This window comes from Oryx dammah, unplaced genomic scaffold (assembly GCF_014754425.2).
Source record: "Oryx dammah isolate SB20612 unplaced genomic scaffold, SCBI_Odam_1.1 HiC_scaffold_15, whole genome shotgun sequence".
Classification (NCBI taxonomy): domain Eukaryota; kingdom Metazoa; phylum Chordata; class Mammalia; order Artiodactyla; family Bovidae; genus Oryx; species Oryx dammah.
In genome coordinates, this window is record NW_024070199.1 from 35,164,331 (window position 1) to 35,188,299 (window position 23,969).

General features: G+C 53.3%; 1 protein-coding gene across 1 annotated transcript in view; it reads left to right on the forward strand.

The window, feature by feature from the left end:
* Positions 1-321: 321 nt before the first annotated feature.
* Positions 322-23,969, forward strand: part of ADAMTS15 (ADAM metallopeptidase with thrombospondin type 1 motif 15) — a 29,249-nt gene continuing 5,601 nt past the window's right edge. The window contains exons 1-6 of the mRNA XM_040255882.1: positions 322-6,059; positions 17,810-17,942; positions 18,138-18,305; positions 18,503-18,786; positions 22,041-22,218; positions 23,684-23,865. Coding sequence (XP_040111816.1) covers positions 5,103-6,059; positions 17,810-17,942; positions 18,138-18,305; positions 18,503-18,786; positions 22,041-22,218; positions 23,684-23,865 — 1,902 coding nt within the window. The 5' untranslated portion in view covers positions 322-5,102. The remainder of the gene's footprint in view (positions 6,060-17,809; positions 17,943-18,137; positions 18,306-18,502; positions 18,787-22,040; positions 22,219-23,683; positions 23,866-23,969) is intronic.

Here is a 23,969-nt window from a genome sequence, read left to right on the forward strand (position 1 = left end):
GTTTTCCTGCAGGAGGCTAGAGGTAGAGACAAGCAGAGTTGAGGTTGAGAGGGCATCCCCGCGTTGGGGAGGGGGTGAGCTGAAGCAACAGCTTTGGAGCAGAAGAAGCCAAATTGATTAATTGAGCCAGAGCCAGGTTTTCATGGAAAGGGTAAAGAAAATGAGTTATGAGATGAGCAAAACATCTCTCTAGGCAGCCTTAGACAAGGAATTTTCTCTGGACCTCAGTGGCCTCCACTATGATATGAGGGTCCTGGGCTGGGTGACTAGGGTGCTGGGCTGAGGTCCCCTCACAGAGGGGACACAGATAATTATGGGAGGAGTATTTCAGGCAATCCCAATTTCCCAGTCCTCCTAGGAGCTAGCCTGACCCTCATTGCATTTTTGTAATTTTTATTTATTTTTCTTACTACTTTTTATTTTGGCCACACTGCACAGCATGTGGGATCTTGATTCCCCAACCAGAGATCAGACCCAGGCTCCCTGCATTGGAAGTGCAGAGACTTAACTACTGGACTGCCAGGGAAGCCCCTTACTCCCACTTTAGATCTGGAGCTCCTGGTCTGCGGTGAGAGGCTGAGCAGAGGTTAGATTTGGGTGCATTCATTCATTCACTCTGTATTTATGTGTGTGTGTTAATCCCTCAGGCGTGTCTGAGTCTTTGTGACCTCATGGACTCTAGCCCACCAGGCTCCTCTGTCCATGAAATTCTCCAGGCAAGAAGACTGGAGTGGGCAGCCATTCCCTTCTCCAGGGGGTCTTCCTGACTGACCCAGGGATCGAACGTGGGTCTCTCTCACTGCAGGCAGATTCTTTACTGTCTGAGCCACTAGGGAGAGTTCCTACTGGCCAAGCAGTGGACTAGGCCCTGGATGGATAACTGCACGAGACAGAGGAGGTCTGACTGTTTTTCTAGTCGAGGGATTTGGAGGCAGATAGTCAATTAAAGAGTAAAGATCCAAGTGAACAAAATAGGTTTAGATAGAAGTACATGCTGTGGAGAAAAATAAAATACAGGCTCATAATCATGATTTGGGCTTGCTAGGTTGGGTGGTTTAGGAAGACTTCTCTGAAGGAGTGGCACTTGGGCTGAGGCCAGAAGGCCAGGAATAGGTCAGCTCAACAGGTGAAGGGCATGATGGCCAAGCCAAGGTCTTCAGATCTGGCAGCAGGGCAGGCCCCAGTCTTTCTCTGGGGAAGAGGTGCTTTTTATTTCCCAAAGATCTTAAGATCTCAGAGGGTGACACTTGCACTGTCCAAAGCAGGGCCGCCACCAGAGTGACACTGAGGGCCCCTGAGGGGAGCTGGGAGAAGGTGGTCCCGCTAGATTTTCTCTTTTCCCACTAGAAACACCAGAAACTCCAGAAGGTGATGATGGAAGCATCTTGGAGGATCAAGTAAGGCTTGGTAGTAATAATAATAATAAAGAATCTGCCTGAAATTCACAAGATCTGGCTTTGATCCCTGGGTCAGGAGGGTCCCCTGGAGAAGGGAATGGCTACCCATTCCACTATTCTCGCCTGGAGAATCCCATGGACAGAGGAGCTTGGGGGGTTATAGTCCATGGGGCCACAAAGAGTTAGAAAGACTGAGCAACTAACACAGCAACAATAAAAATACGAACAACACTGCTAGATAACTTTAAGAATGCTTTTCTATGATGCATCAAACACTTCTGAGCATGTTTTAAAAATTCACTTATTTAATCCTCTAAATGTGGAGAAGGCAATGGCAACCCACTCCAGTACTCTTGCCTGGAAAATCCCATGGATGGAGGAGGCTGGTAGGCTGCAGTCCATGGGGTCGCTAAGAGGCCGGCATGACTGAGCAACTTCACTTTCACTTTTCACTTTCATGCATTGGAGAAGGAAATGGCAACCCAATCCAGTATTCTTGCCTGGAGAATCCCAGGGACAGAGGAGCCTAGTGGGCTGCCATCTATGGGGTCGTACAGAGTCGGACACGACTGAAGCGACTTAGCAGCAGCAGCAATCCTCAAAATGAGTATAGGACATGGTTTGTATCAGTATGCTAATTTTAATAATGAAGAAACTGAAGCTTCAGGAGGTACAGTGAGTTACCCAAGCAGACACAACTAAGATGGGGTGCAGCCAGGACGCACACGGGGTCCTCTGAGCTTTGGCTCTCAGTCATCGCACTCTGTTGCCTTCCACAGGCCTCCAGCGGTCATTCAGTATTTGATCCAGAAGTGATCTTAGATGTTATCTAGACCTGAGATTTCCAATGCAGTCTTCTGACTGAAGACCTCTGATGGTGGGTGGTCCCTCTTCTTTTGACAGATGAGAATATACAGAGTCAGAGATTCGGATAAATGACGGAAACGGAGGGTCCATGTGGAGTTCTGACTTCTACTCGAGTATTCTGTGTGCTCAAACTGCATTCTCCTAGAGCCTCAACACTGTTTAGGAACCCCTGGAAAGAGCAACTGGACAGAAGTGCAGCTTCCCAAGAGGGGAGAGACCAGGGTCACGGAAAACGATGTGCATGGAAATTGGTGTAGTGCTGAGCACAGAGTCAGGGCTCAGTGTACGCGAATGCCTTTGGGGATGTCCACATGGCCCACTTCTGTGCTCGAGGTGTGACTGGGGAAGGGGAAGTGAGGCCAACAGGTGGGGAAGGGTTTCTTCTCCTGAGCCCATCATCACCAGTGACACATCACAGTCCCTACCAAACCCCATGGATCACAGTGAACATAAAATGTCATTGGAAACCTTGTAACACCATTAAAACTGCTGCGTGTAGGAAAACAATTGCCTGCCCTGAAGAAGTGACTTATGATCACCCTTGTTTGTCTGTGTTTGTCTTGTCTTGTTTGTCTCTTTAATTACAGCCCCTCTTTAAACACTTGGACACAGAAGGCCTTTGTTGATGTGAACTCTCTCTCTCACAGATCTCCACATGCACACTCTCCCTTTCATTTCCAGAGCATAAACACCATCTCTTACTCATTCACATAATGAATTTCAGCCCCACTCTCAGCTGAAGTGGGGCCCCAGGAGAATAGTGGGCACCGGAGCACTTTTCCTGTTCCAAAGCCCCAGGGGGCTCTTGCGCCCGGATCCTTTATGGGGAGAGAATAATGGGCAGAAAGTGCTCTTTCTGGGACCAGTCCCAACATTCTCTTCCCTTCCACAGCAGAGTTGTTGACTCCAGCAGCCACTCTCCTAAGAAACTTCCAAACTTCTTCCGCACACCCCCTTCTCATGCTTCAGATCTTCATGCACAGTCCCACTCTTACATGCTCCTCCTCTTACAAGCTCAACCCAGAGCCCTTTGGTTCTGGAAAGATTTTCTAGGTCTCAGGAGAGACAAGAGAGCCTTCCTTGCTCTACTGCCCTCTTTCCTTCTCAGAAGAAAGACGTAGATTTTACTGAGAGCTAGGAAGGACCTTGGGGCCCAGAGCCTGAAACAGGGCTTCCAGACTCCCCTCAAAGTCAGCGGGAACTCGTGGCTTGATGGCATCACCACTGTGCACCCTTCAGCTTCTTACTCCAGAGTCCTTCCTGTACTTGGTCAAGGATCACAGGAGAGAAAGGCAGGGAGGAAGTACTCTTTCTTTCTTTTCTAAGAAATACTTTGAGGATGCTCCCTTAAAAAATGTTTATTTTCATTTATTTATTTAGCTGCTCTGGGTCTTCACTGTGGCATGTGGAATCTCATTCCCTGACCAGGGATTGAACCCAGGCCCGCTGCATTGGGAGCCTGAAGTCTTAGCCACTGGACCACCAGTGAAGTCCCAGAAAGTACCTTTTCTTGATGTTTTTTCCACAGTCCACCAGTGCCTCAGCCCCTCTTTGGCAGGAAGACCACCCTTTTTTCCACATCCCTGGGCACTGGTGTGCTAAATAGGGCTCTCCACCACCCAACCCCTCTCCAGTCCTGAATGGCAGCATTTGCCCCCTTGAGCGGTGTGAACACTCCCACAGGACCTGGTCCGAGCTTCTGTCACGATGCCCTGCATCATGTGGGATGTGAGATGGGCGCCACTCAGTCCTGCCCTCCTACCCTCACCATCTGCTCTCCTCCCTGCACCGCCCCCCCACCCCCAGGCTGCTGTCTGTCCTGGAGGACTGGTGGTCCCCCAGGCTCCAGAGCATAGATAATTGTGCTCAAATCATTAGGACATGATTTATAAGTTCACATAACTAAAATGTTAGTGATGACTGTGTAATAGCAAAGTTCTTGAAAACTAACCATCAGTACCAGCCCATCCTGCCCACCATCTGCCCCTGTGGGTGGGCCTGGGCAGCCATGGGTTCCAAACAAGCTCTCCATGGGCCCCAGAATGTGCCCTTCTGGCAGCAGCAGCACATGTACAGGGGCAATTCTTGGTTCTGGATTTTTTAGGGGACACTGTGATGAGGAAATTGCAACGGGAGGGCTGAGGTGGGTCTGGGAGAGAGGGTTAGCCTCCAGTCTTCATATTGCATTCCTGACCCCAACTGCCTTGAGATAAAGGCTAAGACCCAGGGCGCAGCCAGCCGCAGGTCCGGACTGATGCTCTGGGCACTGGGGCCGGACGCAAATGCAGACTCCGCCGCCGGTTGCTCTGGCCAGCCCACGCCTCCTGCCTCAGCGCAACGCCACTCCCTCCCCGCCAAGTGGCTCTGCGCTCGGGAGGCGGGATCGAGTTCTTCGGTGGCCCCAGGAGGCTGCAAGCTTTGGGAGGCTGGGAGAGGAGGGAGGGAGAGCGCTGACTGGGCAGTCCAAAGAGGAGGGGGCCTTTAATAGGCTCGCCCAGCGCTTGGTTTGCTGCGCTGTGAGCCGCTGGGGTTCGGAGAAGCGGCCGGCACCTCCCTCTAGCTCTCCGCTGCAAATCTTCGTGCTTGCACTTGACAGCAATTGTACTTAAGCTCCCAGGGCGCGCTCTGCTTGGAAAGGCACAGGTAGGAGGCGCGAGCTGCCCGGTGCACGCTCACAGCTCTGGGAGGAGTCTCCCTCCCTGGGGTTCTCCTTTCTGGGAGCTGCGGGCGGCCCGGGGCGTCGGTGGTTCCGGTGTGCGGGCTGCAAGGAGACCGTGCCGGCGGCCCGGGAGCCGGGCCGGGCCCTTCCGAGAGCGCGGCTGTGCGCTGCCCGGCGCCATGCTCCTGCTGGGCATCTTAATGCTGCTTCTTGCCGGGGCACCCGCTGGCGGCTCAGAGCCAGAGCGGGAGGTGGTGGTCCCCATCCGACTAGACCCGGACATCAACGGCCGCCACTACTATTGGCAGGGTCCCGAGGACTCCGGGGATCAGGGACTCATTTTTCAGATCACAGCGTTTCAGGAGGACTTTTACCTACACCTGACGCCAGATGCTCAGTTCTTGGCACCCGCCTTCGCCACTGAGCACCTGGGCGTCCCCCTCCAGGGACTCATCCACAGCTCTCCGGACTTGAGACGTTGCTTCTATTCTGGGGACGTGAATGCCGAGCCAGACTCGTTCGCCGCCCTGAGCCTGTGCGGGGGGCTACGCGGAGCCTTTGGCTACCGGGGCGCCGAGTATGTCATTAGCCCGCTGCCCAACACCAGCGCGCCGGCGGCGCAGCGCAACAGCCAGGGCGCACACCTCCTCCAGCGCCGGGGCGTCCCCGGCGGGCCTCCCGGAGATTCCACGTCTCGCTGCGGGGTGGGCTCAGGCTGGAACCCCGCCATCCTGCGGGCCCTGGACCCTTACACGCCTCGGCGGATCGGCTTAGGGGAGGCTCGCAGCCGACGCAGGTCCGGGCGCGCCAAGCGCTTCGTGTCTATCCCGCGATACGTGGAGACGCTGGTGGTGGCGGACGAGTCCATGGTCAAGTTCCACGGCGCGGACCTGGAGCACTATCTGCTGACGCTGCTGGCCACCGCGGCGCGGCTCTACCGCCACCCCAGCATCCTCAACCCCATCAACATCGTCGTGGTCAAGGTGCTGCTTCTCGGAGACCGCGACACGGGGCCCAAGGTCACGGGCAATGCGGCCTTGACGCTGCGCAACTTCTGCGCGTGGCAGAAGAAACTGAACAAAGTGAGTGACAAGCACCCGGAGTACTGGGACACGGCCATCCTCTTCACCCGGCAGGTGAGTCGATCCGTCATCTCTTTGGACCCAGGTAGCCCCCATTTGTTTGGGTGGCGGGAGTCTCCGCCCTTAACTCTCCGAATGTCCTTTATGCCGCGCAGGTCACCGCCTCACCCCCGAGTTTGAATTTCGTTGATCTCTTCCGACTGCCACTTGGGCTCTTCGGGGGAGACTGCCGCTAGGCTCGGCGGAGCTCTGACTCGCGTGCATGCGGACGCACGTGGGCGGTGGGAGGAACGCCCGCTCCTTCGGAAGGTGTTGGCCCGGCGCGGCCAATGACGCCGAGGGGCCGGGACCCCGGAAGTTGCCGCCCCGGAGCCGCGGTTGGTCTGCACGGCCGATAGGGAGCGCCCCGAGGATGGTGTTGGAAAGTCCAGCCCTCCTTCAAGGGGGGCGTCCGAGTCCTTCCGGACCCTCCTTCCCAGGCTTCCTTCTTCTGCTCCGGGCGGGACCTGCAAGCTGAGCGCCCGCTGTTCTTCTCGAGGGCAGCACGTTGCAGTCCTCTGTCCGTCTTGGGCCTGGGAAGTCTGGATTGGGGTGGAGGGCTCGTTTGGATTTTTTCGTGGGTTGCAGGGAAAGGACAGACTCAAGTACAGGGAGCATGCCCTTCTTCCTTGCTGCTTCTCCCTCCCCCCCGGGCAGCGCGGGGTCTGGCTCCTCTCTGAGGGGCCTTCTGGCCCGTTCAGAGCAGGCAGAGTAGTCAGAGAGTTCGCAGCCTGGAGCTCCGAGTGGAGCTTTGCTGGGAGCTGAGCTGAGTTGTCGGGTATCCCTGTTGGCAGATCGGGGGATGGGGGACCTGGGCGCCCTGAGGTAGCCCCGCCAGAGCAGGCTCACTGACACGTCCTGTGAGGGCTCCAGCTCCCTCCCCCGGCCGCGCAGAAGGAGTCAGCTCAGTGACGGAGCGCCCGCAGATCCCAGCTGCAGGGCTGGAAAGACACTGAGTCTTGGGATTAGAAAGGTCAGAATAGCACATCAGAGAAGCCTTCGGTGCTATGGATCTATTGACATTTTAGATTCATAGACTGGGTGCTGTGTTGTCAGAGTCTTGAAATTTCTCAGGTATGAGAGACTGAGAGGGAAGAGGGCAGCCGTGTGACCCGCTTCCTCTGACCCTGGGAGCTGGGGTTTGAATCAGTGCCAGGCTCTCGCTTTGTTCATGTCATAACCACAGCCTTCTGGGGGCGGCACGGAGCCCTCGGGTACCTGTGCGGTCCTGAGGCTCTGCTGTATTGCAGGTGGACTGGTGCGCTCAGGGCTGGGGCAAGAGCCTTCCACACTGACCCAGCTGGCACAGCTGGCCCTTCCTGGGGCTGAACGTCCTCCTTTCCCAGCCTTCTCCTCCCACCACCTGGTTCCTCTAGGGAGGTCTTTGGCCTGAGTCTGTTTCCTTGTGCTCATTCTTCCAACTGAGGTCTGTGGAGCTGTCACTGCCCCACTCCTCCAAGTTCTGCCCGAGTCACAGGGAAGCTGCAAGGGAGGGGGCCTCGACCTCTGCACACAGAGAGCTCGGCAGTCAGAGCTCTGCTGGGGAGAGAGCAGAGGCCGTGAACAGGATCTCTTAATGGGGAGAGCAGCTGTTGGCCTACCTGCTACCCAGGATGCCCCGTGAAGGTTGCTCACTGGTCTAATGTAACAGACCTGTGTCTCTGCCGCCTTGTGGTGTGCCTCACTTTTGGAACCAGTCCTGGGAACAGATCTCCTGCAGGAGTATAGGTCACGCTGTTGGAAGGATCGGCCTTGTGAAGCAGTAGCAATCAAACAGCGTGACAGCTTCTGTCCGTTGCTGGTGTGGGTTAGATTCCCCCCTCCCTGGGGGCCTTGTTGCCCATGCATGTTAGGCACAAGATGTGTGGCCACTTGGGTCAGAGGCAGGGGTGTGTGCGGTGTGACCCCTCAGAAGCTGTCTTTTGCTTAGGCGTCACGAGGGCAAAGCCAGAGAGTAGGGAGGCTGTGTTGGCAGGCCTGTCAAGCAGATATGTACTTTATGCTTTAGAGCAAACATCTCTCCCCCACCTCCTCATCAGCACAGACTCTGGGGCCTGCCGCGTTCTCAGAGTCTTAGGAATGGCTCATTCCTGAGCTCCCGGGGGAAGATACAGTATGAGATGAGAACGCCAGCATACAGCTGCGCTTTCTAGACAGAGGCCGGCGTGGGCTCCAGGAGTCTGGATCTACCTCTCTACGCCAACACAAGAGGGACTTTTGTTTTACTTTGTAAGTTAGTGTGTTAGTCGCTCAGTCGTGTCTGACTCTTTGCAACCCCATGGACTGTAGCTCACCAGGTTCCTCTGTCCCTGGGATTCTCAGACAAGAATACTGTAGTGGGTTGCCATTTCCTTCTCCAGGGGTTCTTCCCAACCCAGGGATTGAACACAGGTCTCCTGCATTGCAGGTAGATTCTTTACTTTTGTAAGGGTCAGGAGTAATCCTTTAAATCAGATGTGTGAGCTTCTCTGCTTATATTTATCAGAATATTGGTGTAATTAATGCTTTTTCAAACTAAAATTTGAAAAGAATCATATATGCATGCTAAGTTGCTTTAGTCATGTCTGACTCTTTCGACCCCATGGACTGTAGCCCGCCAGGCTCCTCTGTCCATGGGATTCTCCAGGCAAGAATACTGGAGTGGGTTGCAATGCTCTCCTCCATTGGGAGATCTTCCCAATCCAGGGTCAAAGCTGAGTCTCTTAAATCTCCTGCACTGGCAGGCAGGTTCGTTATCACCAATGCCATCTAAGAAGCCATATATAATTTGTTTGGATTAAACATTTTTAGAAATGCGCTTATTTTGTAAATTACCTTTGTCTCTAAAGGACCTTGAACTGACAGGTAAATTTAGATCACCTATTTCTTGGATCTCCTGGAGATATTGGAAAAATGGTGTGATTGTCTCTGATCACATGGCTGTGTTTTTCACGGGGTGGAAGCAGTTAGGAAGAGGTCGGGCTTGGCTGAGACGTATTTCCTCCTGTGATGACAAGGGGCGAGCAGCTCTGGGGAGCTCCAGGTGCTCTGGGGTGCCCGGCAAAGAGCAGGAGAAGGGCTGGACGGGCGGATGTGGAGCTCCCTTCTAACCTCTCAGTGCTGCGGCGGTGGCAGCAAGCCTGGGCCAGGCTGTGGGAGCCTGCTGTCCTCTTGGCAGGCGGAGGGAGGGATGTGAGGTGTTGAAATCAAAACACTGGGAAGACGAGACCCAGGGAGGATCCTTTACTGTCCCCAAAGGAGGAACCATGGATCACACAGCAAGGATTTTGATAATTTGAGGAGTTTCCTTAAAGATTCAGAATGAGTCTAAGTTCCTGGAGGAAGAGTGCATGTTGGATTGTGCAAAGCGATCAGCTTCCAGCTCATAACAGCCGGGTGAGGTCACACGGAATTGGAACCAGGATCTGTGGAGAATGAGAGCCAGTTGTTCTGCGTGGACTTTTATTTCTATGAGGAGAAGTTTCTATGGCTTCCGCTCTGCTGGGCAGGGGTCCAGAGGGACCACGCTTACCTGGGTCTTCTCTCTTCTTTAGGTTGGATGCCTCTGCAGTTTGGGTAGCTCTGTGGTTGGCTGACTTCCATTCATTTATCCATACATTCTCTTAATGCTTGCTGAGCGTCTATTACTTGCAGTGCTTTCCTGGGCGTGGAGATACAGATACTCGTAAGATGGGGCCTCTGGCCCCCAGGAATTCGTGTGTCAGGGACTTCCAACAAAGAAACAACCAATACAATGTGGTGTGACTGCCTTGGTGAAGACCAAGATCCCTCTTTGCTGGAGGCCAAATCATTCTCTTTAACACTGGTGTGCAGAAGCCGAGGATAAGGGACAAACATGCTGGATGGAAGGACTGGCGAGAAGGAAGCAGGTAGTGTCGATGGGACGGGAAGCTTTCTTCCTTCTTGTGGGAGGCCCGCTCCTCCAGTCTCTGCTCTAGTTTGCTCCCTGTGATGTCTCCTCCATGGGACTGACAGGTTTTAGGGTTTGTAGTTTGTGGGGTGTGCCCGCTTACTTCACGTACTTGTTTTTCCTGAGAGCTCTGAGTACTGCGCGTGCTGCTCCCTCGGCTGCTCCCTTCCCTGATCTCCCCCAAGCTCTCTTCTTCCTCTTGTAGGCTCTTCGAGGCAGGGTCTCTGTCATCCCCTTCCTCTCCTCACTCTTGCTCTTGCCTTTCTTCCTTTCACATCTCAGGCTTGGCACTCGTCTTCCCGTTCTGGCCTTGGGTCTTGTGGGGATGTGTATGTATACCATGGGTATATGTACAGCATAGATGTGTATATAGAGCACTGACTCAGTGGACATAAGTATGATCAAACTCTGGGAGTTAGTGAAGGACAGGGGAGCCTGGCGGGCTGCATTCCCTGGGGCTGCAAAGAGTCGGACATGACTTAGTGAGTGAACAGCAAATCCGTATCCTACACCGCATAGGATCGATCAGCATTCCGGAGTCTTGTTTGGAACAGAGGCCAGTTCTTTCCATAATGAACTACATGCAACATGACAGTAAAATTTAGTGTTCAGACAAAAAATGCTAATAGCAAAATGATAAATGTCTTTTATACATAGCTATCAATATAATAAAGAGAATCATAATTTTGTCAAGATCTTTTTTTTGCTTGTTTGTTTTGGTTTTACCTTGTGTTAGTTTCAGGTGTACAGCAAAGTGAATCAGTTATATATATACATATATTGTTATTGTCATTGTTTAGTTGCTAAGTCAAGTGCAACACTTCTTCGACCTCATGGACTGACTGTAGCCTGCCAGGCTCCTCTGTCCATGGGATTTCTCAGACAAGAATACTGGAGTGGGTTGCCATTTCCTTCTCCAGAGGATGGATCTTCCTGACCCAGGAAGAACTTGTGGCTCCTGAATTGGCAAGTGGATTCTTTATTGCTAAGCCACCAGGGAATCCATACATATGCGTGTGTGTGTGTGTGTGAGTGTGTGTGTGTGTGTGTACTTTTTCAGATTCAAAAGAATCTTGTCTTATAGATTATATACAGTAAAACCTTATTGTAAAATTACCTATTTTATATATCTTAGTGTATACATGTTAATCCCAAACTTCTAATTTATCCCTTTCTTAACCCTGTCCCCCTTGGGTTACCGTAAATTTTTTTCTATGTCTCTTGCTCTATTTCTGTTTTGTAAATAAGTTTATTTGCACCATATTTTAGATTCCACATGTAAGTGATATCATATGATATTTGTCTTTCTCTGTTTGGCTTACTTCTCTCAGTATGGCAGTCTCTAGATTCATCCATGTGGCTGCAACTGGCATTATTTCATTCTTTTCTTTTATAGCAGTAATATTCCATTGTATATAGAGACTGTATCTTCTTTATCCAATCATCCGACAGTGGAATTTTAGGTTGCATTCATATCTTGGCTGTTGTAAATAGTGCTGCTGTGAGCACTGGGGAGCGTGTATCTCTTGGAATTAGAATTTTTGTCTTTTGTGAGGATCTTTTTTGAAGTCAGCCTTGGAGGAAGACGTTAGCAGAGAGGGACAGAGACAGCTGTAGATTTGGTATTTAACAGTTTGTAAATCTTGATCACTAAATGGAAATTCAACTGCACTCCTTCTGGGAGGGAGGAGGCAGACAGCACGGAGGGGAGACAATTCTCCCCGTCTGTAGGGAGATGGTTCTTCTGCCCCGTTTCTTACTCACAGCACATAAGGAAGCCAAGAGTGATGGGCCAGGGTGGGGAGGAAATTTGGAGGGAGGAATGTGCACTGGAAACTTTTCTTCGCATTTTTAGACACTGGTTAGTCAGGAGAGCCAGCGAGGTCTGTCCCCTGTGGGTCCTGCCCTGCCCCTGCCTCTGAATGTCTCACAGCTGTTTGCTGTGACACTTGCCTGGGTCGCGTGGAGTGATGGAAAGAACACAGGCATGGCGGCGGGCGGAGCTGACTTGGGATCTTGGCGCTTGCATGTTTAGTCACGACACTGAATGTATCAGCTGTTTGAAGTTCTCTATCCTCATCCATAAAACAGGGATAATGATGCTGTGCAGGGCTGCTGAGGGGATGAGTTACTGAGTGTTCCAGAATCAGTGCCCTGTTACTATCACGGCCTTAGTCTGACTGTGTGTTTGCCGTTCTCCAGTTATTGCGTGTGGGCCCCTGGCTGGAGCTTAGGTTTAAGACGGCCCTGCTGCGAAGCCTTCTGCCCCATCCCCCTGCAGGGATGCCCTGACACTTCCTCTCTGTGTGGAGACTCTGGACTCTGAAGTGGCCAGTCCCAGTGATGTGTAAACTGCCTTCAGGCAGGGCCTCCCTGCGTCTGCATAGGGGCCTTGCATGTTGCTGTCACTCATGGAGTGGGAGGACCACAGAACCCTGAGTGCTCAGGTGGTTTCACCTTCCTTCCGGGGGATCATCCTCCATCGCTTGAGGTTGCTGCCTGCAGAGTCAGGAGAGGGAGCCTTAGGTGCTTCGGCATCGCATCGAGGCTCCTTGCCTCTGGCTTTGCCCTGGTGCACAGTATGGGGTGTCAGTATGCGGTCGGGAGCCAGGCACAGACCCTTCTCCCAGAGCACTCTTGGCCCCTGAGCCTGCCTTCCCCTCTGCCCGGGTCTCTCCCGGCCTCTCCCCACTGGTGACCAGCCTGAGCTCTGGGGGCAGGGGTCCAGAGTGGACGACCTTGTCCTCTTGAGCCCCTCCCCAGCCCCTTCATTCTTGGAGGGCTCGGGCCCCGGAGGCAGCACACAGGCCTGGGGAGGATCAGGCTTCATGGCTTCACGGCCTGGGTTCAGCCTTCACTCGACCCCTCCTTCCCCGTCTCTCCTCGAGCTCACTGCTGACCCCGAGCTGGTGACGCATGGTCTCCCGGGGCTCATCTGTAGACCGGGCCTGGCTGTGGCGCCTCCTTCTCAAAGGTGCAGTGAGGAGTCCGACAACAAGCAGGTGAGGCGCTTAGAACAGCATCTGCCACGTGAATGCCAGCCACCACTGGACATGGTACTCCTTGAAGTGATGGTTTCTGGAGAGAGTCTGGTCCCCTGCAAACTTTGGTTTCCTCTGCTTCCTCGCTGAGGGCATTCCTGTCTGATTCCCTCCATCTCTTGCTGTGACACCATTCCGTGCATCTCGAGGGATTTGTATTCTGGTGGAGCAGAATTAGGCTTCCCTGGTGGCTCAGGCAGTAAATAATCCATCTGCCATGCAGGAGACCTGGGGGAACAGAACCTGCAGATACACACTGCTAGGACACGCCAGCCTCTTCTCACTAGGCTTCCTGAGTCACGCTGCCCAGACCCTGAACTGATAGATTTTTTTCCTTCTAGCAAAGCAAGACCCTCTTGTCCTTGGGGACTGCAAACAGAATTGGATTTTGAGTTTGACGAGGAACTCCAGTGACGCATGAGAGAGATTCAGATGGGCAACCGACTACGGGGGCCATGTTAACACCAGTGCAGTGGTCTCCCCAGTGGTGACCTGAGCCTTAGCTCATGTGATACTCTCCAGACTAAAGGCCGTGCTACCCTGGGTGTCCAAGGGTGTGGGTTCTGACTCCATTCTTTACTTCAGAGTGGCCTGGCTCTGGCGGGGAGTCATCATAGCCCTTGGAGCCCCAGTTTCCTTACCTGTAGAATGAGAGACAGGCTGTGAAAAACTGTGAGTAGAATTCTTGGAAGCTGGGATGTGGCTTGTGACCATGAGCATGGCCTCTCATGCCCAGAAATTCAGTGTGAGCAGGAAAGCTGTCTCCATCAGAACATGCGTCTTCTGCCACATAAAAAAAAATTACTGTACTTGATGTTTTAAATTAACTTCTACTGAAGAATAGTTGCTTTACAAGGTTGTGTTAGTTTCTGCTGTACAGCGAAGTGAGTCAGCCACAGGTATATGTGTATCCTGTTAGTTTTGGATTTCCTTCCCATGTAAGTCCCCACAGGTCATTGAGTAGAGTTCCTAAGCTATACATTTCACTTTCAGATCAGTCGCTCAGTTGTGTCCGACTCTTTGCGACCCCACAAACCGCAGCACACCAGGCCTCCCTGTCCATCACCAGCTCCCGGAGTTTACCCAAACTCATGTCCATTGAGTTGGTGATGCCATCCAATCGTCTCATCCTCTGTCGTCCTCTCTCTTCATACTGCTGGAAAACATCAAGCGCCTCAGTAGATGGTGGGGAAAGTGAGACGAGGTGGAAGGAGGACTGTAGGAGGACAGCTGGTCGGGAGGGGTGGTGTGTGTGTGGCTCACAGTCTTGGTAAACATGGTGAACCCTGGGAGGTGGCGGTGGTGGTTGTGGCTCGGTTACTAAGTCACGTCCAATTCTTTGCTACCCCATGGACTCAGCCTGCCAGGTCCTCTGTCCATGGGATTTCCCAGGCAAGAATACTGGAGTGGGTAGTCATTTGTTTTTCTAGGTGATCTTCCCAACCCAGGGATCAAACCTGGGTCTCTTGCATTGTAGACAGTCTCCTGCATGACAGGTGGGTTCTTTACCTAACCGAGTGAGGTGCTATCCTTATTTGTTTCCAAATTGTGGCTCCAATCCTAAATTATTGTTATAAAAAGAGACAGAAAAGAATGATCCAGGAGGATTAGGTTCTTGGCCAAGAGGATTCTTGGGTCCTTTGGAAAAGTGGCTGTGGCTACAAGAAGAATTTGCAAGTCCCCAGAAATAGTGAGGCAGGTGGCAACTGAACTGGGTGGTGCCTGCACCTTGCAGGTGAAAGGACCCAGAAGCGGCTCTGGTTCTGGAGACAAGCACCTCCTGTAAAGCAGTTAAGGCCGCTGGAGTGCATGTGAGATCCCTCCAGAAGGGTGGGGACTCAGTGCCACAAAGGAGGCACGGTGGTCCCTGCACAGTCACCCGTGGGCGTTGAAAGCAGGAGGCCCAGCGAGAGTCCCTGAGTCCTGAGCCGGGGCTGAGGGCCAGGCAGAGCCCTTGACGCCCAGCAGCTGGTCTTCCCCCCGTGACTGGCTGGCTCTTGCGGCACGGCCGCTCTTGGCTGCACCCCGACCCTCAGGAAGGTTGCCGGCTCTTGCCTTGTTCCTCTTGTTTGATCCAGAGAAACTGCAGTTTCTTGATGGCAGGAACAGATTGCTCCTGGCCAGGAGGGGCCTGCAGTGGCACATCGGCTGCAGAGAAAACCCGCCTCCCCAGAGAAAGGAGGACAAGAGAGAAGAGAGGACAAGGAGAAAGCTCTCGGCTTCCAGGGCCTCTGGGCTGCAGAGGCGGGCTTCGCAGCAACCGCCGGACCCTGGCCTGAGCTCTCGCTCTGCTCCAGCCTCTTCCGCTGAGCAAGGCAGGGGCTGGTCCTCTGAGTCTCCTTGTGGGTGACTTCACGTTTCTGTGAGTTGCTTTTATCAGTTGCACAGTGTGCGTCGGCAGACAAGATCGGCCTTAGGTTTCCTTCCCCTGAGCTGACAAGGGGCAGAGGCTCACGGCACTTGCACTGTCTTGGTTCTCAGTGGGAGCTGGCCCTTGCAGAAGAGGGACAAGGCCCAGGGAATAGGCTGACTTGCCTGAAGGGACACGTCTGTGTCGTGATGGGTCAGGGCCAGCCTCTAGGTTTCTTGGTCTTCCCCTCTCCCACATGAGGCCCGTGCTGGGTGCCCATGGTGACCTGGGGATGGTGTGACATGTCTGTGTTGCGATGGACCAGGGCCATCCTCTAGGCTTCTTGGTCCTGCCCTCTCCCACTCAAGGCTAGTGCGGGGCGCCCATGGCGGCCTGGGGACAGTGTGCCATGCTTGTCTGGCAGAGGCTGTCCCTGTAGGCTGTGATTGCCAGGCTGGAACTTCCAGGGGTGACCACCTCTGTGGGGTCCTGTGCTCCCATATCCCCCTCACTCTGCCCCTGCACGAGCCTTCCTGCCTCCCTTCCATTCCTGTCTCCCTTCCGTCCTCTGTCCCAAGGTCATTCTGTCCACCCAGACTGCTCCTCGGTGGCCACAGTCCTTGAACCACTGTTGAGCTTCTTCTTCCCTACTTTCTGCCGTGTCCTGACAGCAGGTGTTTTCTGGGTTTCAGAACTCAGGGGCTGGGGGTGGGGCGAAAAGGAGAGCTTTCTGAGCCTTTGATGAGGAAAGGGTACTTGAAAGAGATGGAATCTGAGGTGTGCCTGGGGGGCTTGAAGAAGGGGCAGAGGTGCTGTGAGCAAGGGTGAGACGGCATTTCACCCACCAGTGACTTGGGTGTCCTCCGGTTTGGTCTGATCCCCTGGGGGTTCTCTGGCCAGAAGCCCTGTGAACTTGTGAGGAGCTGTGCCTGTCACCTGACCGTGGGAAGCCAAGCCTGACTGCTCAGGTGGTAAGCCTCTGAGTGCTTGAGATTAAGTTTTGCTGATTTTCTGTACTATGACCGCATTTCCTCCCGTGCCCCCTGGCCCCACTTATGCCTCCTGGCTGCCTATATTTTCCCCGCGTCGGCATGGGTGTGCATGCTCACACACGTGCACACACCCCTAGAGACATACAGCTGAGCACAGCTGTGTGTGTGTGCTGTGTGAGCTGCTGGGCTCCCCAGGGAAACACCAGTAGTGCTTTCTCCCTAGGGGGGCTCCAGAGGCGCTGGGTAAACAGCAGTGATGAGGCTGAAAGAGCCTGAGTGTCCAGACCCCAGATCCTGGCTAGGGCTTGAGCACCTCCGAGCTTCAGGGTAGTCTAAGGAGGGCGTCTGTGGGGAGGGTGGTGCTGAAAGCCCTACTCTGGGCTGGGTTGGAGGATTCCCAGGACTCTGCGTGTTAGGTGCAGACCCAAGGTCACCACCATGATGAGATGTGATCACGAGTCACAGGCTCCACTCTCAACAGATGTGTGTGATAACACCTCTGCCTCTTCAGCCTGTGCTGGGGCACGTGAGATGCTGCCCGTAAACTTCTTGTAAACAGCCCAGTGCCTTCCACAGTGCAGGCGGGGATAGGATGCAGATAGCATCAGTGTCACCTGTTTAAAGCGACTTTTCAGGAGGAGCAGAATGTGCACAGGGGTCCCGTTCTCGTCCTGCTCAGGGCGCCAAGGTTCCTGGCGGGTCGCTGGCCCACAGTGCTCCCAAGCCCTGTGGGATGTGCTCCCTGAGGGCTGCTGGAGGCCCTGGCCCACTGCAGCTTGTTTCAGTACAAAAAGAGGGACAGCCCTTTCTGCTCAGGTCTTGTTCCCTGTAATGTATAGTCTTTGTAGCGGCTGTCAAGCCTGTGGTCCCCTGAGCTCTGTGGCCGGTGGAGTGGGGTTTGGATCTGGGCCTGCATCTGCCTCGCTCTGCCCCTCCCAGACATAGCAGCTGGGCCTTGGGCAGGGCGGGCCCTTGGCCAGTGACCCGCTGGCTGAGAGTCTGAGCTTAATTCATGGTTGTCTGAAGGCCATCCCCCATTGAGGACCCAGGCTCCCAGAGCCGACTCTGCTGGGAGAGCGCTGGCTTTCCACCCCCTCCTGCCCAGTTAGCCACGACCAGAACCTCACCCAGCTGGGGAGCCCCCCACTTCCTGGGCTGGAAGGCGGTCTCTTTAGGAAGCAGTGGTCCTTCTCATGTAATTATGTCCTCCTGATTTCCTCCCTGGGGCTTCCCTGGGTAGGATTTGGGCAGCATCTTCTCAGCTCGAAAGCCAGCAAGCTTTCCTCCTGAGGCCTCCTCCCTAGGCCTGGGCTCATTCCAGAAATAGCAGCTCGTAACCCCCTGGGCAAAGGGCCTGGCTGGGAGGTGGGTCCCTGTGGTCTGGGAGTGGGTTGAGTGTCCTTCCTTCTCAATGAGTCCCCACATTACATCTCTAACTCCCACCGGCCTCTGCTTCTCCCCATCCCGGGCAGGACCTGTGTGGGGCCACCACCTGTGACACCCTGGGCATGGCTGACGTGGGCACCATGTGTGACCCCAAGAGGAGCTGCTCGGTGATTGAGGACGATGGGCTGCCCTCGGCCTTCACCACCGCCCACGAGCTGGGTACGCAGGGCTCTTGGGTTGGGGTGGAGAGGGCAGGGCTCCCTTCTGCTCCCTCTGGGTGTGCGCTGAGCAGGGGTGGACATTTGTCTTTTTTCCCTTGAGGCCCTGTAGCAGTGGCTCCCTCTTCTGAGTGGGCCTGCCCCATGGGTCCCCCATGCCATGGCCCCCCTCTGAGACCCCTCATCTCCCCTGCAGGTCACGTGTTCAACATGCCCCACGACAACGTGAAGGTGTGCGAGGAGGTGTTCGGGAAGCTCCAGGGCAACCATATGATGTCCCCAACACTCATCCAAATTGACCGTGCCAACCCCTGGTCGGCCTGCAGCGCGGCCATCGTCACTGACTTCCTGGACAGTGGGCACGGTGAGCGGGGCCTGGGGAGGCGGGCCACCCTGCCCATCTGTCTTCTGTTACCCACCTCACTCTCGACCCGAGGAGCCAGGCTCTGGCGGGGCCCGTTCTGTTTCCCTGGCTTCATCCTCTCCCTGCCTTCGAGACGCCGCGCTGGCCATGGCTGCCTTTCTGGGCCCGTCCCTGATGAACATCCTCGGCTCCCGCAGGAGACTGCCTCCTGGACCAGCCCAGCAAGCCCGTCTCCCTGCCTGAGGACCTGCCAGGCGCCAGCTACCCGCTGAGCCAGCAGTGTGAGCTGGCCTTCGGTGTGGGCTCCAAGCCCTGCCCCTACATGCAGTCCTGCACCAAGCTGTGGTGCACGGGCAAGGCCAAGGGCCAGATGGTGTGCCAGACACGCCACTTCCCCTGGGCAGACGGCACGGGCTGCGGCGAGGGCCGGTTCTGCCTCAAGGGGGCCTGCGTGGAGAGACACAACCTCAACAAGTACCGGGTGAGTGGACTGCAGCGGCGTGGAGGGGCGGGGGCGGGGGTGCCCAGGAGCCTCCCCAGGGGACCAGCCCGGCACAGATTGCTGCGTGGCTGTAACTGTATCAGTGCTGTGTGTGTCTCCATGACTGGCGGTGGTCCTGTCCCCTCCTTGATTCCGAGACTGGAGAAAAATGATGTGGCCAGTCAGGGAAGCTGGCAAGCCCTGAGCTGCACCCCATCTCTTTGGGAGGGGCTCCGGACCCAGATTCCAGCCCCCGAAGCTCCGACTGGCTCGTGACCTGCTCTTCATTTCTACCTTCTTTGGGTAGTTCATGGCCAGGGAGCCTGAGGTGCACCAGGCTCATTTGTTACATCCTGAACTTAGCTTCAGTTTCTGTTGTGATTTGTCATTTTTGAAGGTAAAACATAAATGAATGAAAGTTATTTTTTTCCTGATAAATAGGAATAACAACCAAACCAGAACAAATTCAAAACCCAGATATTCTCTGAATATAGTAACAGTTTTATATTCTTCAGATCTTGGGTTGGGATAGCAAAGGGATTGGCACCTTTTCCAGGCAGGAGGTCCACCCTAGATCCCTAGATCCTGGTGTGGGGACTGTCCGTCCATCTTCTGCCTCAGCCCTGGCCACAAGAGATCTTGCCTTGGGGTTTTTATGTGCTCAGAGGCAACATGATGAAAAAGCATTCATCAAATACTTTATCAATTTCCCTGAGATGGGTGTGGTACAGAATTCTGTAAAATCTTCTGTTTTGGGAATATACATTTAATTAAAACTTCAGTCATTAGGCAACAACCCACTGTATTCAGGGTTCTGGGTGGTCAGAAAAACAAAGAAAACATGGGCCATGTCAGAAAGCACACAGTCTAGTGGGGAAATTAGAAATGTGCTGTCATCCGAGGGGTGGAAGAGTGTACGCTGTGTGTTGAGACAGAGCATGACGCATGTTGCGGAGAACAGGGATGAGAGACCACTGATGATTGGAGGGGTCAGAAAAAGCCCTGATGAGGAGGGTGAACTGGAAGAGAGTCGTGAGGGATAAGTAGGGTCTCAACGGGCAGAGATGGGGCAGAGTCTGGGAGGTGGGCTGAGCTGAAGGCTTGTGGGGATCAGTGCTCCATTGGGGACATCTTTGAGAGGGTGGTTTGGAACCAGCCAGAGGCTGCCTGGACCCCTAGTCTGCTGCACAGAGGCTGGGAGTTCTTGAGGACAGGCCAGTCACGGCCAGCTCCTTCTCTTGGGAGGAAGAATCTGGAGGGTAAAGAGATAGGTTAAGAGGATGTTGGGTATAGGAAATGTGATGTGAGAGGCACTCTGGACCTCTCAGTCCATCAGCAACCAAATCCACTCCGTCCTCAACCTCATTTCTGAGCAGACTGTTGCTTCTTTACCTTGGCCCTTCAGGGAGTCACTGCCCTCAACAGTCAAGGTCAAAGCACAAAGCTTATTAATCACCCCAGTGACCTGGTTCAGGAATCCCACTCTGTCCACTGATGCCCCATTTTCCCCAGTTTAACTGCCTCTAGTTTCTGAACTCCAGCAATTCTTCAAGTCCATTTTATGTACAATCCATCCATTGATCTGACCATCTTTCCACTGTCCCTCATGCAACTCAGATCCTCATCAGCCTGTTACTGAGTGGAGACTTGGTGGTCCAGCGTTGGAATCACTCCTTCACAGACACTCCCCTATTCAATGTGTTGATTGGGCTAAGCCACCCCCCGATTGGCATCTGACTTTCTCCCATCCCCAGTGGTGCCGGCCCAGCTTTCCAGGACCAGCCTCACCTCCCTCTCCCACACCTGCTTTAATCCCATCTGACAGCAGGTGCACAGGCTTCTTTTTATTGTTTGTCTTCCCTGCTGGGATGCATTTGCTTTGAAGGCAGAGATTTGCTTCTAGTAACAATTCAACAAATACTGGGCAAATGAGTGATTGGATGGCACATGGCAGAAGTGTTTCCTGTAGGGGCATGCAGGAAGAAATGATGCCAGGTAAAACAAAGTAGCATCATCTCAGAAGCCACAGGAGCAAAGTTAAATATTGAAGACTGGGGACCACAGGCCTGGGCACGGACTCTTTCAGTCTTTAGAGGGTCACTGCTGCCTTGGCCAGGGAGCTCCTCTGGTGCAAGGCACAGCAGAGGCAGCAGGTAGAAAGAGCAGGTGTAGCTGACTCACTGAGGAAGGGAAGGGCTGAGTTGGGGTGGGCTCTGATTGGACGAGAAAGCAGGGTTAAGGGAAAGTGTTCTGCAAGATGAAACAGACACGCTGGCAACAATGAAACAAAACAGAAACTTTCTGACAGAGAACAGATGGGAGAAACGCTCTGAGCACCTACAGCAGTCACAGTGGCAGTCCTCCTGGGCTGGTGGCTTGGGATGATCTGTGGCCGTGTCTCTACCCCAGCCTGTACAGCGGGGCCTCACCCCCTGTCGCCCACCCCATGAGTTTTCAATGCCGAGAACTTAATTTTACTGTCATCCCAAGAAAAACATAATGAAGACTATAAATTCTCTATCCTCTCTCCACCCTCTTGAAAAGTAAAACAACACTGCATAATTCACCCCAAAGCCAAATAGACTTTGAGGATTGCTTAATAGTCTCTTCTCTTTATCTCCTCTGAACACAAACATTACATCTACTTGTAGCAAAACTTTCAGCCCCAGACTGAGGTGACAACCAATCTGGTTTGGTGAAAAGTCTGAATTATAGAAACCTCACAGATGAGACTATTTGGATATCTATCATGACATGGTTTACTGGCCACTTTAGACCCAGAGACTCTTGTAAGGACACTAACAATACGTGAAGAGGAGCCTTGAGCTCCTGGGGGGTGGCCAGTATTGGCCTAGGAAATATCACACAGGTTGCATCATTTCAGCCTTCCACTTGACCTTGACCTGAGGTCAGATGTGCTGGCTCCAGTGTTGCACATGAAACCCCTGGAAGTTAAGGAAGCTTTTCTGCTTTGCTCAAGACCACCCATGTGGTGAGGGCACAGGTGGAGCGTCCCTGACCAACGCTACAGGCAGGAGCTCTGTCCTGCCGTGCGGCCTGGCTTGTAACTGGGAGCGGTGGCCATTTGCTCATCTCCAGGCTACAGTGTGGTGTGTGTCCCGGGCCCGGAAACAAAGCATTTTTTGTTCTGATGGGGTGGGATGGTGGAGTCCGGCCCCATGAAGCTCTCCTGTAGGATCCCGGTGTGCGTGTGGCGCCTGGAACCCTCAAGTGTAACAGTCCCTTCCTCGCAGGTGGACGGCTCCTGGGCCAAGTGGGAGCCTTACGGCCCCTGCTCGCGTACCTGTGGAGGGGGCGTGCAGCTGGCCCGGAGGCAGTGCAGCAACCCCACCCCTGCCAATGGTGGCAAGTACTGTGAAGGGGTGAGGGTGAAGTACCGCTCTTGCAACCTGGAGTCCTGCCCCAGCTCAGGTGAGGAGGGGGTGCCTGTGATGTGGCTGGGGAGGTGGGCTGGAGGCCACAGAGCTACTTCAGCTGAGGCCCTCGCCCCTGGGGCAGAGTCTGCAGGCGCAGAGGTACCTCGTGGTATCATTTCTCTGCCCACTCACCTCTGCCAGGGCTGTTATCCTTTGAGGCCGAGGCTGGAAGGCTAAATGGTCCAAGGGGGACAGGACACTAGAACCCTCTTAGTTAAGCACTGACAAGCCCATCTTCATAAGCAGGAATTCTTTTAAACAGGTTAGCTTTTAATTTATGTGTTTTCTAAGAATAATCCTTTGCAATAACAATAGCAGAATGAAAATAAAATGGTTTAGAAAAAAAAAAAACAACTGTTACATATCCCTTGTTTGACTTTCCTATAGACCATGATCAGCTCTCTGTAATTTGCTGGGATAAAAGTAAATTACATCTTTTCCACATTCTCAGTTTCTTGCTATTGTTATGAGACTGGAATAGATACAGCCCAGCTTAGAACTCAGAGATGGTTCTTACTTACATATGAGCAGGAATTCTTCATCCAAGCCTCTTGAACTTGGGTGGGGGAAGATGACATCTCTATATTTACTAACTTTTTAATCTAAAATTTAATAATTTTTTCAGTTAGAAATTTAGTATTTTTGTTTGTTTATTTTTGCTAACCTTTCCACCTAAAATTTAGTATTTCTCTTAGTTAGGCAATAAACTGTAATGCTGGTCTGTGGCTCTGCCACCACTAGAAATCCCAGGTATTTTCATATGTTACATATTTTCATTTGTGGCAGATTTCTCAAAATGCCATTTGTGCTCATCACCACTTCACACTTAGTTTTTTTTTTTAAGCTGTAAAAAAATATTTTACTTTATTTTTTGGCTGTGTGGCATGGCATGTAGGACCTTTAGCTTCCCGATCAGGGAAATAACCCTCACTCCTTGCAGTGGAAGCTGGAGTCTTAATGCCTGGACCTCCAGGGAAGACCTCCTGGTTGTTTTTTAGACTCATCATTGAATTTTGTTATATAATGAGTTAACAAGGAAACACATGCATCACAAATATGTTTCAAAATATATTGATTGTTGTGTGTTAATATATAATTGGTATTCTTTGTAATCTGTGTATGTATTTTATGCATTTAGGAACATTCTGTAAACAGTCTCAATAGGTCACTGAAGGCTTCTATTTAGGATTCCTGTTGTAGAGGGAATTTTAGGCTGGACCACTGGGGGATGCATTGCCTGGGATGCATTATCATTTGTATCCTGCATCCTTTGGTCCCAGCCTGCATTGGTTCTTTGAGATGGGGTGGTTTCGGTGATGAGGACCACTCAGCCAAGGGTGGAGAGGAGCTGTTTAGAGCCGAGGGAGGCTGAGCAACCACACGGGGCGGGGTCCTATTCTTTGCCCTCTCCCCCACTGCCCCTCCCTTTAGCTTCCTGCGTGTGCTTCCTCCCTCCCCAGCCTCTGGCAAGAGTTTCCGGGAGGAGCAGTGTGAGGCCTTCAACGGCTACAATCACAGCACCAACCGGCTCACCCTGGCCGTGGCCTGGGTGCCCAAGTACTCAGGCGTCTCCCCACGGGACAAGTGCAAGCTCATCTGCCGAGCCAACGGCACCGGCTACTTCTACGTGCTGGCTCCCAAGGTGGGTGAGCCTGGGCAGGAGGCCAGGGGATGGGGGTACACAGTCTTAGGGAGCGTCGGGCTGAGCTGCCCCTGTTCCTCTTCTCCCTGTCCGGGGGGCCCTGC